Here is an 18,511-nt window from a genome sequence, read left to right on the forward strand (position 1 = left end):
CACTGAGGGCTTTTGAAATCCCCAGCCTTAATCTTCGTATTCATGTTACTTACACGTAGGTCCCAAATCCTAGTTCAATATCCTTTTATTAAAAAAAGGATATAATCGGTGATTCTGGAGTGTTATTCCTTACGTATGTGAAACTTGAAATTCTTGTTTGAGGTAGCCTCTGCGTACTCCCAATTGTGGGAAGGACCTTGTATTCTGTTGCCACTGTTTTTATGGAAAGAGATGCTCCTTGGGACCGCATGACTGGTGCCAGAGGACATTCACTTTTCTGAGATGAGATTATTAAAGTGTTGTGTGGCTTGAACCACTCCAGCCGTTGCCGCCTTTGTGTGTGGTTAGCTGGTGTAAGGCCTAGAATGACTTCCCCCCAGCTGAGGTCAGGTTGGCTGGGGCATTATTGATCCACAAATTTCCCTGATTTTATTGTTGATCTGTAATATGGGTTGTAAGGTTTTTTGTTTTTTAAGAAAAAGTTTGTTTTACACCTCCTTTAAAACAAACACCCAAACAAACTGGATCTCTAGTCCTTGTATATGAAAATTCCGTGGCCAACAAAGCCTCAGAGGATCTGGGTAGGAAGGGCAGTGTTCAGTGAGGCGTGTCATGCTCCTAAATGACGTTGGGCCAGCGTACATACTGCTTTGTTTTGTTGTGGAAAGCCTATTCCTAGATCACTGCTTGGTAACATAGCAGTAGGGAGTGGAGGGTTCCATGCCTTCGTCAGTGAAAAAAGGCCTTAAGACCCTGTTGACTACATCTGGCGTAGGATCAGTTGCGTGGCCCTCTGAAAGCAGAGAGAATCTACTCTCCCGTCAGTGTCAGGCAAATGCTAGGTCATGGGCTGTACCTGGCTCTGAGAGCTGGGAACTGGGTGTCAGTTTCCATCAATAAACTCTGAATTTTGTATATTTAACTCTGTCTAAACTTGATGAACTTTGTAGCTCGACACACACAAGTTTAGCCTTACGTGAACATAAACCATTAACTCCTTAAAAAATTATAACTCCTAAAAAGATTTATATTTAAAAGTCCATAATTACATATTATAGAGAAACTGGTTTTAAACATATTGGGTTATGTAAGTCTTAAAATCCCTTTATGGTAAAATGTATCGACACTTTCTTTAAAAAAAGTTATGTTGAGCCTTGTAAATGGGACTAGGTGTTGAAACATGAAATACATCAACATAAGTGGTGAAACTTTCAAAACCAGCCAACAAAATTTGTTTGCAAAATTTGTTCAGAGGATATATCACACACACACACAACAGGCTGTTTTGGCTTTCATTGTTTAAATATATGTTAAGTGTTATAAATTGTGATGTTATCTGTACACCCTCAGGTTAAAAAGGATTTAAAAAAAAACCCTTTGAAATAAATGTTACATAATGAATTGAAGATGGCTTTATGGGGAATAACTTCTAATGTTTTTCAATTTCTAGACAGCCAATGAAAACTGGACACCTTCCATTTTAAATGAAGCTGCAAAAATCATATACAAGGTAATATGTCAAAGTTCATTATTACCTGGGTCAGGAGTGAAAATTGGACCAAAATATCACTGATAAATTAACTGAATTCAGTCGTCCATGAAAGGGTGGGTGGGGGAACATACTGGTTTAATGAACCAAAATAAGGAAATAATGGTGCTGTAACTTTTTTTTTTTTTTATTACTTTGTAGCTCTTCATTCCCTGTGCCCTTGTTTTTCAGTTGTTTTTTCCTTTTTATAACTAGTGAGAAGTAGAACCATGATCACTGTTTAAATATAAGGCATTTGTTTTAAACTCTCTGGGTAAATGGGGATCTCATACTAAGCACAAGCAGTAATCTGTTCATTAACAATATTTTAGACTTCATTTAACCTCATGCAGATTCTAGCTTCCTTACTCAAGGAATCAAATATTGACCTCAAAAAGCAAATTTAACCAGACACCCCTTGCATTCATTCTTTTACCCTCACAAATAGACTTCAGGTACAGAAGTAGGAAAAGAAGGCCAGATTTTTGAGCAACACATTAAAATCAAACTTGGCAAAAATAAATTACCATCAAAATGCGGGGTTTCACATACATTGAAAGCTTATTGCATTTAATACAGAAGTCATATTGTTTGTTTTCATAAATTGCGAAATCCATTGAGTTTTCTTTACTTTGCAGCTCCTGAGTCTTGATTGCCTCAGTGTCTACTGGAATGTGGATAGCGAGATGTATTACCATGACTCCCGTGAACAAATACTGGTAATTTTGAAGGCTGCATATAGTAAAGGGTTATATGATATAAATATCATACTACTAGATTAATCTCTTAGAGGGAGATTTCAAATGCAAAAAGAGAAATTAGGTGCCTAACTCCCATTTCTGATGTAAAAATCTCCTTCGTAGTGTGTGTTGTGCTCTGATCTTAAGGAAATTTTTAGGCAAAGCTAGTAAAGCTGGGTGACTGATTTTTATTCCCCCCAACTCCCTCTAATGATCTAATAATGAATTTAGGAACTGATCATGCGAATATTTACTGGTTGTTCCGCTGACTGAGCGTTGTCCCATTGATTTGTGGGATCATAAACACTATCAACTACTATGACTGTAGAATTCACAATGTTGGATGATTATAATTTCTTCTCGGGTCTGATTACTTATATTGTTCAAAAATTGATTGTGGGCTACCTAATTTTTTTCTCATTTAGTAACTTAATCTGGGCTTTGTGTTGGTTTCTCCATTCATAGCATTTTTAATTTCATTATGGTAGCACCTTAAATCTGAATTAGAGATCAGGACTCTATTGTACTACACTCCCATCACAGGGTAAGCTAGCCCATAAAAGGGGTTGGGAAGGAGATGAGTGCTGAAGTCATGTGTCAAGAGTCATGTGACTAAACAAGGCCTGCTGATGGGGATAAGAGAAGACTGTGGTGAGCAGTCATAAGTGGAACTCATAGGAGCAGTAGACCTGGGAGATCAGAAGAAGATGGCAGGGAGAAGAGACCTGGGAGTCAGCTCTCCATCAAGAGTAGGAGGGCATCCAGGAGGATTGACAATGTAGAGAGAGGCGTTTGGAAGAAGCAGGACAGGTTAATGTTTTAGAGGCAAATAATCTGGTGGTTAAGGGTTCCCATAGCAAAAGGTGGATGTGGGTTCGCCTGTGCTGTTACATTGGAAGGGATGCAGGGTCCTCTGCTGTTAAAGGGAGGCTGGAGAGACTTATGCTGCCACCTAGTGAAGTAATATAGGAACACCTATGAAAAAGGGGAGCATGAAGGCACTGGCTAGAGCCCGAGGGAAGGGGACTGCTGAGAGTGTATTGTGAAAGACAAGACAGATTCTTGAGGAGAAAGGGCTATGCCCGGCAAGTCTGGGACAGAATATAAGTTGTTTTGGACTTGAGATTTACTCTGGAAGGAGTGGGCTTTTTGTGAGTTGGCCAGAAGGCCAAGACATCTCCACAACCTGACCACTTTGAAAGCTAGGAGAACATTTGAGAGAGGGAAAGTGAGGCGGAGGATGGGACCGACCAAAGCCAGACCAGGAAGGTCCCAGCTACACTGGTGTTGATAGTCCATCGCTGACTATGATGATGATGTAACAGTTCTCATCTATGGCTCCAAGTAACAAAGATATTCCCTGCCCCAGAGATCTTACAGTGCAGGTGTTGGATAGGATGTGACATATCAATAAAATCAAATAAGGCAGGGTGGGGGTATCAACCTAGTTTTGTTAGGTCAGCATTAAAATGGAAGTCTGTTTGCAGCTTGTCTAACCACTGCCAGATGGAAGTGACTTGTAGCCATCGCAATAGAGATAGTTTTAGAGGAGGAATTTGAAGAATAAAGTGGTGATTTATAGATTATTGTTGTTTCCCCCCCCCCCCCAGTCATAGGGAGCAGTATTAACAAAAAGATGGAGAGACTTGAGGGAAAAGCAGACCACTGTATGAACAAGGCTGCGATTGTTGGCAGAGGAAAGATAAAGATTAACAGCTCGATAAGTTGGTATATATGAAAGATAGGGTGGGGCTAAACAGCAATGGGCTTTAAAGACAAACAGAAGAAACTTGTGTTAGATATGGTGGTGGATGAGGGAGATCCGGTAGAGTGATGTGAGTGGACAGTTGATATTATGAGCCAGGAAGATGGTCATAGCAACAGTATTTTGTACGTGTTTGAGAAAAGTAGTGAAGCTGACATGAGGGCCAGGGCAAGACTTGACCACAGCTTGAAAGTCTGGGCTAAGAGAGAGTGCCAAATATAGGTTTAAATCAGGAGGTCTGGTTTTAATTCCTTCAAGCTGTTGTTATCTAAATGAGCAATAAATCATAGAATATTGCAATTTTTATATACACAATTTTTATCTCTATTAACTGGCAAAGAACACTTAGTATGTTCTGTAACAGTTTCCCTTTCTTTGCAATATTAATACATTATCTTGTTGTAAGATTAGCTCTGGCAAAAGCAGGAGTTGTGAACATAATGCATTAAAATAGGAGCCTAGCCATGATAGTTTAACTTAAATAGAAACTTAAAGTGGCTATCATGCAGGTTTATGTTCTGCTGTATTCATAATCTAGTATTTCCTCTTACAAAGCTGATGATTAGCTATCTATTACATTTCTTCAAAGCCAGTTTATAGATTTAAGAAACCCTGTAGACCCTTCCAATCTAGCTTTGAATCACAATTAATTTGGGTTTTGATAATAATTGTGACTGGACAAATGTAAGCCTTTTTTTCTGTGCACTTGTCAGAGACCTCTGATGTGCCAAATGACCATTTACTAGTAAGCAGATTACATCATATGGCTGCTTCAGTAATGTGATTAAATGGATTGCCTCATTTTTAAGTAATGACTAACAGATGGTACTTTGAGATTTGTTATTTAATTGAAGTAGTACATTGTTCAGTATCTTGCAGCTTTATTGTCCTTTTTGAGGAATGCTTTCAGAAGTACTGTACAGGAGTTTTACCTTGCTTTGAAAGTTTTTGAAGACGGACATTTAACTAGTGGCTTAAGAAATAATTACATTCAGAAGACTCAATTCTGAAAAGTTTGAACACATGGAAAAATATCCCCGGGAGGAGTGTGTACATGGATACTAGCAGAAGTTGAATACAAATGGACATTTCAAAGGGAGAGGTGGAGTGTGACACTGGTGGGTGTGGATGAACTATCCTGTACAGCCAATCCTGTAGCTCCTTACTTATGAAAATGTTGCTTGTGTGCTTTTGCCCCTGAACAATATGTGCTGCTGGTTGGTAACATGCTCCAAGAGGAGCCTGCAGGCAAGTGCCAACCTGGCTCTTCAGTGTATCAGAACAGTAGTATAAGCACTGAAGGTGCTCATTTTGGTTTTACCTAAGCACTTCGTGACTGTCACATGAATATGGGTGACAAAAAAATGGAGCTGAGGGTTTAACAAAAGGTATTCACTAGAGCAGGTCAGAAACCCTTTGTCAAGTGTTCTGTTAGAAAGTGCCGTTTTGATTAAACCAAAATTTTACATAAAATCGTATCTGTTTAACTAAATTTCATGTAGCAAAATGGAAAAACATTTGGAAAATGCCCCGTTTTGACATTTTCAGAATACATTTCAATTTTTCATTTTGAAATGACTTCTTGTTTCAGAATTTATCTTTTGGGTAAAAAAGGGTCAAAATTGAAACACAACATTTCAGATTCATCAAGATAAAATATTTTGATTGTCCCAAAACAAATTTTTAACAAGTTTTTGTTTTGAGAAAATTTCTAAATTTTGGCTTTTTGTCCTGATTAAGGATGAAAAAAAAAAGCTTTTTCAGGAGATGGAAAATCCGTTTTCCATCAGCACTAGAGTTTACAAGTATCCACTTAACCAGCTGTTTTTGTTCCATTGATCCCTTTTGTGTTTAAGTGTACGTTGTACATACTATATGTACTAATTACTTGAGGAAAAGTGTACTAATTACTATAGGGCATAGAATCCACAAATCGCATTATCAGGAAATGTTTGATTGCTGCGTGCATGGATTTTATAACGGGATGATTTGTGCATGGATTTTTTAGAGGACAAGTTGGAGGGTGGTTTCCAAAAATAAGTAACTGAGGTTGTCTATCTGTGTGAAAATTGATTGTGATAAGGTTCACATATTGTCAGGATTGGTTTAATTCTAACTCATGGGACTTGTTAAGTGAATACAGAAAAGTAGATCTGAAGAGCATGATAACATTGAAAGAATGGAAAAAAGCTGACTTACGAGGAAAGAAAAAAGGAAGTAAAGGAAGAGTAGAAAACGGGAAGACCGTAAAAGTGGGGCAATTGAAGAACTTAAAAAAAAAAAAAAAAGATTTCAGAGGAGTGGACCTCATACGATGTCATACTCCCCACCTATTGCAACTTCTATGATCATTACAGAATACAAAACTGAACTGCCACAGCGTGAATAAACTTTCAAGGTCAGATTAAGACGTCATTCGAGCATGAGATCTTCTGCATCTTTGCCAGGACAAAGACTGCTTACATATTTGTCTGGCTATGCCGAAAGAATGACCGAAGACATTAGATATGGGTTTAATCAGGCTACAACTTTATTATTAGATGTCTGGGACTAACCTGGCAGATAAAATGTGCAGTGCAGGTGAAACCCCCACAATTAACGGAGCGGGGAAGGGATATTTGTGACCTAAATAGGGAGGGATGGTGGGTGTTGCCTAGCTTGCTCTGAGTGACAGGGCTGCCCAGAGGATTCAGCGGGCCTGGGGTCTTCGGTGGGGGTCCTTCCGCTCTGGGTCTTCGGGGCCCGGCGCTGATGACCCGGAGCGGAAGAAGCAGCGGCGGGTCCTTCACTCTGGGTGTGTTCGGCGGCACTGAAGGACCTGCTGCCGAAGTGCCGCTGAAAACTCGCTTGTCGGGGGCCCCTGAAAACTCCCTGTGGGGCCTGGGGCAAATTGCCCCACTTGCCCCCCCCACGGCCCTGCTGAGTGATGAGGGAGGGTCCAGGCCCAGGCTGACCTTTTTAAACTCCTCATTCCTAGGTGGTGAGTCATCCACCACGCTGACTGCTTTTCCAGCAGTTTTATGTCTCCCCTCCTCCCCGCAAGCCAGAAAGCATTGCCTTCTTCTCCTGGCCAGCCAGACAAGCCTTGTGCGCACCCGCCTCCACCGCTTAAAATGCAGGGCAGTGATTATCACAGTAAGAAACTCTGTGAATAATGACAGTTTCTCTACTTTGTTCTGTGCTTTCCACAGCTTCCTTCACATGGGGCTCAGGGATTGCTGTCCAGGACACTGATCCAGCAAGAACCTGTTCTTCACTGGAATGTGTCCACACTCCGCTGATAAGCAGTTAATAGGTTAATGCCCCCCTGCTTTTTGATGGACTCAGTGTAAAAATATACTGCCATATAAGTTTTAAGCATTAAATAGTGTGTAACCAGTCACTGGCAAAATTTGTTCTTCTGCTCGAAACAGGTTTGGAGTAACATAGTTAATTCTGTAGTTATGTCAGCTAAATTGTTTGGCTTCTGCCTATCACCTAAATTGGCAAATAATTTTGTTTATTCCCCTGTAGCACAGACGAGACAAACCATGTTTGATTAACTGGTTTGGTTGTTCATCTTTGTTCTCATCTGTTTGTGCACTATGACATCCCAGAGTATGTTGCTCCTGACAGACTGACAATATATTGGACAAACCGTATGGAATTAAGATAAACTTCACTGAATTAAATTAAATCTTATTGAATTAGGTTTAATATCTTTGGGGTCCATTAAAAATGCAATTGTTTGTGTTACTGTATGTAACTTCTAGGGAAGTGATTAATGTAAATATTAGAAACTCCAAAGAATGGTTTGGGAAAAGATGTGTGAAGTGGGTTTCCTAGGAAGTATTTGGGAGGCCTGTTGAAGCTACACCCTGGGACAAACCCTTTATCTATTGCTGGAAACTCCCAAGCAAAGACCCCCAAACTGTATAAAAGATAGACTAAACTTTTCATGAGGGTGCATGATCTGAGCAGAAGCTGTGATGAACTTGAAACTACAGTGAAATCCCTCGGGTGGGGTTTTGAAGGGCTGTTCCTCACAGAGCCAATGTTAGGTTTGAGGTGATACTTGGTAAGCTTATTAGCATGTGTGTAGAGTCTTTTATTGTTTTAATGTTTTCTTTATAGTGCTTTCACCTTAAGAATGAAATCGGTTTGCATGAGAAGCGCTGTGTGGTATCTTACATTTCTTGGCAATCACTCTCTTATTAGCCTCTGAAGAGAAGGCAAGTGAAGCTTGCTTAGGCAGCCTATCTTTTGCTGAGAATAAAGCAGTGTAGGCTGGGAACGGTTAATCATGGAGATACTCTGGTCAGGAAGGAGAGAGACATGGGTCTCCACCCAAGAAAGGCAATAGCTAAGGAGCTTGGAAGCCTGAGAGTGGATGTTCTTGCTGAACCACTAAGGGTGCAGTTGCCCTGAACTGTGACACAACTCATTGGCCTTGTTCTCCAGGTGCACTCTCCCTGGCTGAAGCAATGAGTGTCCAGACCTTCAGAATGGACTGATAGAGAAAAGATTAGGGAACTTGATAAGTGCGGATGTAAAAAACATAACTGTGTGCACAAACTGAACCATGTTAGGTAGCAATCCCTCTAACTGTTTACAAGTACAAGGAAAAATGTGGGCAGGATTCCCTGGCCTTTGTGGTAGGGACCCCATGATTCCTTGGCTGCAGAATTGTGTGGTGGAAATGTGGAACATCTAAGATGTCCATTTTACAGTAGAAGTGTCTAGCTTTCATGGGAATGACAAATTTTTTTTTAAATATGAATTAATTGAGATGTTTTCCCAAACTTTCAGATGAACTGAACCTATAATTGAGGAGCATGAGCTATCCAATTAATCTTAGTCTCTGAAGTATATTATGATGACAGTGATTTTACATGTCAAAATCATTTTTATAGATTATTTTAGTAAAAACATCTAGCTGGCAGGCTTACTTATCTACCATTATTGGATGGAATGGGAAAAAAAATTTTTTTGACTGGTTTCTGTACCAAGGGTCGCTGGGGTGGAGCACTGGTCACCTAGGCAACTCTTATGCTATTCACCCCGCCCCCCTCTTCCCCATTGCCCCTAGTGTTATCACCTCAGACTCTTGCTCATAAAGGAAAAAGTAAAGACTAACAACACTGCTTAAGCAAAATTAGTGCTCACTGCCCAAAGCCTCAGCTGCTTTCTGTGCCCAAAATAATGGGGCCTCCCTTCTTTCACCCCTCTGACTTTTAGGCAGGCACTTTTTCCTTTTAGCTTGCTTTTGCTGCTGTTCAGACTCCATTACTAGTACACTTTTAAAGGTGATGGGGGAGAGAGAGACACTTAAAGAAGCAGAGAGATCTTTCAGCAGATGAAAATTTAAAACTAAATTACTAAGCAAAGGACTTTCTTTTCTGTCCACAATTTTTTTCATGCTAGCATTAATATAGGTTAAGCTTTGCAAAAAATGGAACAGTATATCAAGATTTTTAAACAGAGAAACAGATTAAAATACAAACTAAACAGAAATATAAAATTGTTAAGCTTGTACATTCGCTTTCCAATGACTGTGCTGGGATTTTTTTGCAACCATTTTATTCAGTAAAAGGTATGGATCTGTGAAATTTGTAACAAGCAGTGTTGCTCTTCAGTTGGGCTTGTCATCCAGAAGTGGATTCATCAGGCATCTGTCTTGAGCTCTTACATGTATACCGTGATCTGTGGATCGACACTTGCCTATATATTCCGTAGTTTTATCTTTGTACTAAGAGTAGAATTCTGCTCCATGCTAATCAGAGGAAAACATCTAATTTACATAATCAGTAAACCCTGTTTCCCAGAGGATTAGTTCTTCCTTCTAAACAGGATGTTTGGGTCTTAATTTTAAGCTTTATTCTCAAGAACTCAGTTTGATAAATGGCTAATTAGTCTGCTTTGTGTTAGTGATAAATTGTGTAAGCCTTAGCAATCTATCATTTTTAGAGCAACGGGCTTGGTGTTTCTAAGTAACAGAAATATAACTTTGTTTGCGAGATGGGTTATTGCATATTAAATATCCCTATTTGACTGTTAGCTTTCATTAATATAGTCCAGCAGACAGGATATATGATGAAATACAAATATTGTGAATAGAAAGCTACCTCCTATTAAATTACAAATTAGCTGTACAGAGGAAGCTGGGGAACGGAACCCTTAGAAGAAATTTGTTGAGACAAAATCCCCTTCTGGTAAAAACATGATTTTTTTAATATCTGGTTATCTTTCCAATAAAGAAGCACTTGTGTAAACTATCCACTGTATTCTAGTAACATCTGGTAGGCAAACATTGATGCATTTTCGTCTGAATTGTAGTTTGTTCTTAAATAGGGGGATATTTGGGGATAAATATGATTTGCATTTTGTTACGTATACTGTATTCCAATACATTTCAAGTGCTTCCCATGACAAATTTTCTTTTTTTGGAGTGATATAAAATACATGTTTCTTTTTCCAAAATAAAATTGCTACAACTGTACTTAAACCATTCACCTAATTTTGCCACCTTGTGATATTTTTAATCTAAAAGCTGTAGTAAAAAGAATATAATGCAGTTTTCATACATACAGTCATTTCAAAAGGTATTTGAAATGTGGGAACATGACCAAGATAGACATGAAAAGTTTCTATTTTCAGAATATGCAGGAAAACAAGAAACAGAGTTATCAGTACCTACCAAAATGCTCATACAGGGAGACTGTAACGCAATATAAGGGCCAAAAGCATCTGACTCGCCTACTGATAAGCTTGTTTCCTTCATCTCCTAGTTGTGGAAGCTAGTCACAACCATATTCAGAAAGAAGAATCCTTTGCTACAAAGGGGATAGCAAGTCATGATTTCAGCTTTGTTACCTTTGACCTGCTGTGGTTGAAAAGTGTATGCTGAGGCCTTTTTTTCACCTGAAGGAACAGGAGCTGCCTAGGAGTGGACTCCATATCTCTTGAGATGTTTCTGGGCTGTGTGGCACACTTCTATATTCCAGTCTTGCAATGAAATGGTGGTGACTGAGTTCTGTTAATTTCTGTTGGAAATATCTTCTGTACAGACAGCATTTACAGGCCGAACTGGAAGTGCATGTAGTTCTGCTGCCTGGGATTACTGGTGGAGTTCTGGTGGTGCTGGAGAGATCTGCTACTTTGCACGCAATAGAGCAGTTGTTGTAGAGCAGCTTTTCAGTGTGTAAATGGATTATTTGTGATGCTTGCTGTTTTTTTGTTTTTACCTTCCGATACTCTGGGATTAGCCATGGATTGGTTACCCACAGGTCATAAGCGGGGCAGTTGGTTAATTGTTTCTACGCTGAATACTGTATCTGCTTTTCTGAGACTCTGCTGCATTTACATATGCATAGATCCATGTTGGATTCTTCAGACTCATGAGTATGGAGTACGTGTAACTGCACTACTATGGCATAAGAAGTGTTACACTCAGGTTGCATATCAGATGGTATTTTAAACAAACAAAAAAAAATCTAGAGCGTCACTGTGTTTTATCTCCAGTGTTTGGCTTTGATAGTTTTGGAACTGAGAGAAGCTCAATTGAATTAAAAGTTAAACCCTGGATTAAAGATAGATGGAAAACTTAAACAGAAGACTTGGTTGGAGAGCAGCAGTGTAAGAGGTAAGGAGTTCTAAATAAACTGCTGCATTAAACTTCTTCCTATCTGATCTGCAAAATGACAGTGTATGAACTTGAAACACAGGCTCAGGTTGACTCAATTAAGAGCTCACTAAGAACTTTCTACACAGTAGTAATCAACACAGCCAAAGCCTCATAAAGTTAAATTGTCTCCAATTGCAGGATCAGCTGAAAAGAGGAGTTCCTTCTAGCAGTAATCAGCCTAAAAACTACCAGTATAGTAAGTATGTTGAAGAGTGTATTTGGATACAGCAGTTGTGAGTACTTTGATGTGCTTAAGGTTGTTAAAATAAACGTTGGGAATCAATTTTTGTGATAATTTAAAATCGTCTGTTGAACAAGACCTGTGATAATGCTTGTGATTGTAGAGGGAGAGGAAGATAGGTTGTGCCATATTTGGTTTGTTTGCTATATAAAGAAGACATTACAAATTTTATCCATGGTGTCATCTCATTCTCCTCTACTTCCCCCACTTTTTTGACATTAGAAGTTATGGATACTGTTTATCCTATTTTCATAAATGACTAGGCACTACTGTAGAGGCAGCATAATAGGACATCCTGGGTACAAGGGGAAACCTGAAAAATGAGGCAGCTGAATACAAGACTCTTCCTTCAAAAACAATAAAGCTTAATTCAAAAGCTTAGAAAAAACAGTAAAATGATTCTTGTTAAATATTTTCCTTTTGTACACCAACAGTTAAGTCTTGAAATAGCTCCCACAAAATTCTTTGGTTCTCCATGGACCAGCAAAACCAGGAAAGTCAGGATTTGATATTCCTGAAATCAGGGTGGATTTGATTTAGTCAGGAAGACTTGATTTAATCATGGATTTCTACATAAAACTGCATTCTTGTTGGTTGTTATAACCTTAATACATATTCTTCACAACTCCGAGAGAGATGTAGGTTTCATTTTTAGAAGGTACACACTATGCATTTTTAAAGTGATTTATATTCAAAACTTTTTAGATTAGTTTTACAGCTATATCAGAAAATGAATGATTTTTTTATTTCATTTACCAAAGGTAATTGAAGCAGATATTTATGAAGTCATTGGGAGGTGAACTATCTCCAGTTCAATAGGTTAATCATTGATATTTGGAGGATTTTCATGCCATGCTGTATTAGGAGGAGAACGTCACCAGACAGACATTTAAATTGTTTTATTTAACTAAAACAACAACGTTATGTATTCTGGATTTTTTTTCTTTATCAGAAACATAGAATATTTTAACAAAACAAGCATATGAATTTTTGAATTTAGTTAAACATTCAAGTTTTTTTAAAATCAAGTTTTTGTTTTTGTTAAAATTGTTTTTAACTAAAATAGTTAAATGAAATATTAAAAAAAAATTAAATCAACTATGTCAGCCAGGTCAACATGAGAAACTTAAAATACTGGCTTCTGCAGCTAACTCAGTCATCTTTACCTGTTTGTTCATAATCTGGAAAGAAAAACAAGCGTTCCTGCTTTTTCAAGTCCCAAATGATTTCTCAATTTGGAATGAATTAGTCCAAAGGAAGAAAATAGTCTTTCTACACCGGCAGAAGAAGCTACTGCTGTTAAAAGTGAGATTATCACTTCAATTGTCTCTGAATCCAAGTGCTTAAGTGACTTCCACCAGTTCACTGGTGTGACTTTCTTTAAAACATCATCAGCAAACAGATATTTCTTGACTGGTTCACCCTTCCCTCTGAAGTTCATTATAGCTGGCATTATGGAGGGATGATTGCTGGATGTCCATGTCGTAGCCAACTCCTCCTCTTCAGTAGTTAAGGTTTGACCCTGGTACTGAGTATTGAAACTATTTGGAAGAAAATGAGTTGGAGATAGTGCTTTATCCCATTCCTTTTTTTAATGCTTGTAATTTAACTCTGTCATTGCCTATTTTTCTTTTTAAGATCTCACTCAGTTCCTTCCAAATTTCAACAGCATCAACAATAAAACAGCTATTTCCCTGCATTTTGTTCAAGGCTACAGAAGTAGGCTTCAGGGAACTCAGCATGTGTTCAACATTTCTCTTAAGCCCAACGTTGAGCACTTTGGCTGTGACAGTGACATCTATTTTTTCATGATTTTGTTCACAAACTCATCAGATTAGGCCTCTTCTTGATATAGTGCTCAAAACAGTCCACTACTGAGTTCCATCGTACGTCATATAGGAGATTTCGCTTGGTTCCTTCCACTTTTTTCAGAGCAGCTGCTGCAAAGTGGTTCTTACGGAAGTATTTTGCAATTTCAACATCATTAGCCTTTATTTCTGGAGCACTGAAGCCTTTGGCTAGGAGGTGCATCAAATGACCACTGCAACTCTATGTTGTTAGCTTGGGACACTCTCTTCTAAATAATTTCTTCTCATCTTGGATTCATTCGCAGCATTGTCTGTGACCAAGCTGTGTACTGGACATTTGAATTTTTTTTTCAGTTTGTTATAGCTTTTACTGCTGCTACTTGTAAGTATTCTGCTGTGTGTGCATTTCCTGATCTATCAATTGTTTCTGTAAGGAAGACATTCTCTTCTTCTTTTGTCACACAAGCACATACAACAGGATCATTGTGGACATTGCTCCACCCATCAAGACTCAAGTTAACAATTTTACCCTCTAGACCTGCTCAATTTCTTTTTCATACACTTTGCCTGTGACATCTGCTCTGTTGGGTGGACTGTATCCTCTAATGACTGAACCATGTTAATGAAGTGTTGGTTCTCAGTCATAGGGAAAGGAGAGTTGGTTGGATAAACAAACTAGGCAATTTTTTCATCAATTACCTCTTTTGGTAATCTGCTGGTTCTTACCACAAACTTATTTATGGTGGTTTCTGCATGATGGAGATTTTTTTTTCCTTTTTGCTACAGGTGATATACTGTGGTCATGTGACATACATGATGTGACCGAAACACTATCTGTGACTGGTTCGGTCACAGAGACCCCCTTGGGACTGTCACCTGACTACCTCTGAGCCCGTTTTCTCTGCCAGTTCGGGCCTCCAGAACCCTGTCTTGTTGAGCCAGATACACTAATCTGCTGCAACACAGACCCAGGGTCTGACCCATGCCCCCAAAGCTGCAGAATTAACTGAAAATGGCTTAGCAAGTGCTCCTGTCTCTAGTACCCAGACACCCAGATCCCAATGGGATCCAAACCCCAAATAAATCCGTTTTACCCTGTATAAAGTTTACAGGGTAACTTCATAAATTGTCCGCTCTCTATAACACTGAGAGAGAGAGAGATGCACAGTTGTTTGCTCCTTAGGTATTAATTACTTACTCTGAGTTAATTAATAAGCAAAAGTGATTTTTATTAAATATAAAAAGTAGGATTTAAGTGGTTCCAAGTAATAACAGACAGAACAAAGTAAGTTACCAAGCAAAATAAAACAAAACACACAAGTCTAAACCTAATACTGTAGGAAAATGAATACAGGTAAATCTCACCCTCAGAGATGTTCCACTAAGCGTCTTTCACAGACTAGACACTTTCCTAGTCTGGGCCCAATACTTTTCAGACCAACATTGTGGCTTATGGTCTGGGTCCAGCAATCACTCATCCCCCCCCCCCAACCCCCGCCGTAGTGACTGTCCTTGGTTTTAGTTTCTTTCAGGCATCTCTTTGGCGTGGAGCCAGCTGAAGACAAAGTGGAGAGGCTTCCAGGGCCTTTTATATTCTCTCTCTTGTGGCGGAAACCCCTTTCTTCTTCTGTGCAAAGTCACAGCAACAAGATGGAGTTTGTAGCCACCTGGGCAAGTCACATGTCCATGAATGATTCAGCTTTTGGCAGGCTGGCGCCATTGTTTACATGTTAATTTGAACGTTCCCAGAAAAGCTCAGATGTGAATTGGCATCTCCCAAAGTTCATTGTCCGTTAAATGTTCCTTGATTGGGCACTTACTGAGAATCATCCTTTCTCAAGAAGCTGACCAAATGCTTCTTAGAATCAAACACACTGAGATACAAGTACATAGCCAATATTCATAACTTCAAATACAAAAATGATACACACATACATACAGCAAATTACAACCTTTCCATAGACACCTTACTTGACCTCCTTTGTACAAGGTTTCGTGCAACGATAGGATCTTGGTTGCAACAATGATCTATACGGTCACAGTTCATGTCAATAACGTCACACTTTCATTGGCAGATAACTCTGAAACTATAGAAAATGATGGTGAACTTGAAGGTGGATAGTCTTCAGAATCCTGTATGTTGAGGATGGATTCTCCTAAATAAAATAAGTCAGTGCAGTTCTTTAATGATTATTACCGTACTTCTCATTTAGTATTACTCATTGCATTCACTGACACTCAGTACTACTTTAAAGGTGAAACTGTAAAAGGAAGATCTGCCTATTTCAGCTATTTATTTTTCATCACAACTGCATCTAAAATGATAGTACCATAGAGTAACAACTATATTTTTTGCTGAAAACATGAGAATTCAAGAATAGTCCAGAAGGAAGACAGGCAGTCCTTAAGAAAGAAGTATGAAGGAAAAAAAAATGATTACCAACCTGAAAATCCTTCATATTCAGACATGTTCCTTTCATCATCTTCAACGCAGCTTCCTCCTGAGAAGGAGCACTTCTCATGAAGATGTTTCATTCTGGCAACCAGGTCTTGCGTTTCTTTGTTGCACTGTTTGCATTTTGCACGCATGCCTGTCTTACCCAGAGAAACTTCATCAAAATATTCCCAAACTGGGTCTCTTTTACGGCCTGCCATTATAGGTTTTCCCTTTTAGTGGGAGAATGGCATGGTAGATCTCAAATCAAAGAAGGCTACACTCAGAAAGACCTAGAATTCTGGAATATGCTGCTCAAACAGTTTCACTTTTGTTTCTCCTGCCTGTCCTTCCCTTCTCACATTTATCTCCAGACTTTTGCAGATCTGTTCCTCCCCCAGCCATCTTCTGTTCATTGAACTTTTTGAAACTTTACACTTTTCGAGAGAAGTAAGGGATTGACTCTGTGTACACAAATTTGCAGAGGGACAATAGGGTTGAGGTCTGTTATTTCTCACCTCTATATTAATTTATTTATTTCAAAACATTTTTGCTGTTAACAAGCATGTTATCTCTGGAGACACAAATCCCCAGTTTGAGAACTGCAAAACTAAGCATCTCTGATGGTATCTTCTATACTGAGCACTGAGTCCCATTGGGTAGATAGAAAGATAAACCTAAATAATCTATATAGAAGCCCCTGGAACCCCCATAAGATTGGGTCCCTAATCTGTGAACTATTGGAACTCATTTACAAAACTTTTTTAAAACATTACATGAATATATTGTCTCAATATATAGCACTAGAATTTATAATCCCTCTTCATGATGAGATATCTTTGCGCTAGAATGTATCTTAATTAAAACAATCTTTAGATAGGTTTTTCCCTAAAAAAGCATTTTTATCAAAAAAATCTGATTTTTATTTTTTTAAAAAAATCATCTATTTTTATTCACCCTGCCTGAAATTTAAACAAAACATAAACCTTTAAAATAAATACATACCTTGTCTGTACATTATGATGAAGCAAAAAGGGGTACAAATGCCCATCTTCCTTCTTGAAGAGTTAGCTTTAATAAAGCTAATCTTCTTTTAAATGTATATAGTGATTAGTAGAGTTTTTTATAATATCAGTAATTAGACATGGATTTAAGACATTATTATGCCCTTTAAGCATGGACTCCTGCTTTGTGTAAAGTGTTCATGCTGAAATAGTAAGGTAGTTGGTATCTTAAAAATATTAGAAAAAGGACAGGTTGCGAACTTGCTGATAGAATCTCTTCAAAAGAGATGTGCTGAGCCAAATTAGCTGGGTTGTGGATGTGATAATCACAGTACGCTTTTCTGTCTTAAAACAATAAAAAAATGAAATTATATAAAACCGCTGAAATGAATGTAACAAGCTATCTTACTCAGATGTCCTCAGAGTGAGACCTGTACAAAGGTTCTAGAAATTGACCAAATAAACATTTTTCATTTTTCTTATATTAACATAGTAAGTGGTGTATTATGTTGTGAATGTTGTCCTTGTACTGAATCCCTTCAGTGTTGTTTAAGGAGATCATAAAGAGCAGTGTCGGCTTCAGATAACTTAAGTAACTTGATAAATCCATTACAGACAGTACTGAGGAATGAATCCATCTTCGTTTTCTCCTCTTGCACCCCAAATTTGCCTCGTTTGGTTTAAAAACACTTGCTCATTTGCAGAAGTGTATTCCTTAAGTGTGAAATGATCAATTTTCCTTCTATATTCTAATCTGTCTTGCGAACACTAGGTTTGATGGAGTATTTTTGGTCTCTTTCTCCAGACATGCTATAGTGTTTCCTTCTTGGTAGCCAATACTGCAGTCATCATTTTCTTTTATGGACTCCTCATAGAGTTGATTTGTTTATCACAGAAGCATCTACCATAATGTGTAGCTTTAATGCTCATAGTTTCCTAACAGCACATTTCTTCTGCAGCTGATTGAAAATAAAAATAATCATTTTGTTGTCATCATTGTAATAGTTTTGAACTGACACAGTCAACTTAAATAATATTTATCTGGAATGTTCACCTACTAGTTAAAGGTAATGCAAGATTAACAATTTGTGCAATGTTTAAGATGAGCATCACCTGCTAGAACTTTTGCTCTTGCTATTTTGGCATAAATATTACACTGTTTTTCTGTAAATATAAAATTTAATAATTGATTTAGGTTCAAACTGTGAGTCTTAAACAGATCTACTACATCGTATTGGGCCCTGTTGATTAGGGATATCACAGAATGCTTCAGAACATCACCAGTGGCAGAATTTGTGTGGTAGTAGTTTTCTTTACTCGGTTTTACT

General features: G+C 38.3%; 1 protein-coding gene across 1 annotated transcript in view; it reads left to right on the plus strand.

Annotated features, from left to right (window-relative positions):
* Positions 1–18,511, plus strand: part of VPS13C (vacuolar protein sorting 13 homolog C) — a 187,643-nt gene that overhangs the window by 21,768 nt on the left and 147,364 nt on the right. The window contains exons 10-12 of the mRNA XM_073303628.1: positions 1,451–1,510; positions 2,167–2,247; positions 11,835–11,892. Coding sequence (XP_073159729.1) covers positions 1,451–1,510; positions 2,167–2,247; positions 11,835–11,892 — 199 coding nt within the window. The remainder of the gene's footprint in view (positions 1–1,450; positions 1,511–2,166; positions 2,248–11,834; positions 11,893–18,511) is intronic.

This window comes from Lepidochelys kempii, chromosome 10 (assembly GCF_965140265.1).
Source record: "Lepidochelys kempii isolate rLepKem1 chromosome 10, rLepKem1.hap2, whole genome shotgun sequence".
In the NCBI taxonomy this organism is placed as follows: domain Eukaryota; kingdom Metazoa; phylum Chordata; order Testudines; family Cheloniidae; genus Lepidochelys; species Lepidochelys kempii.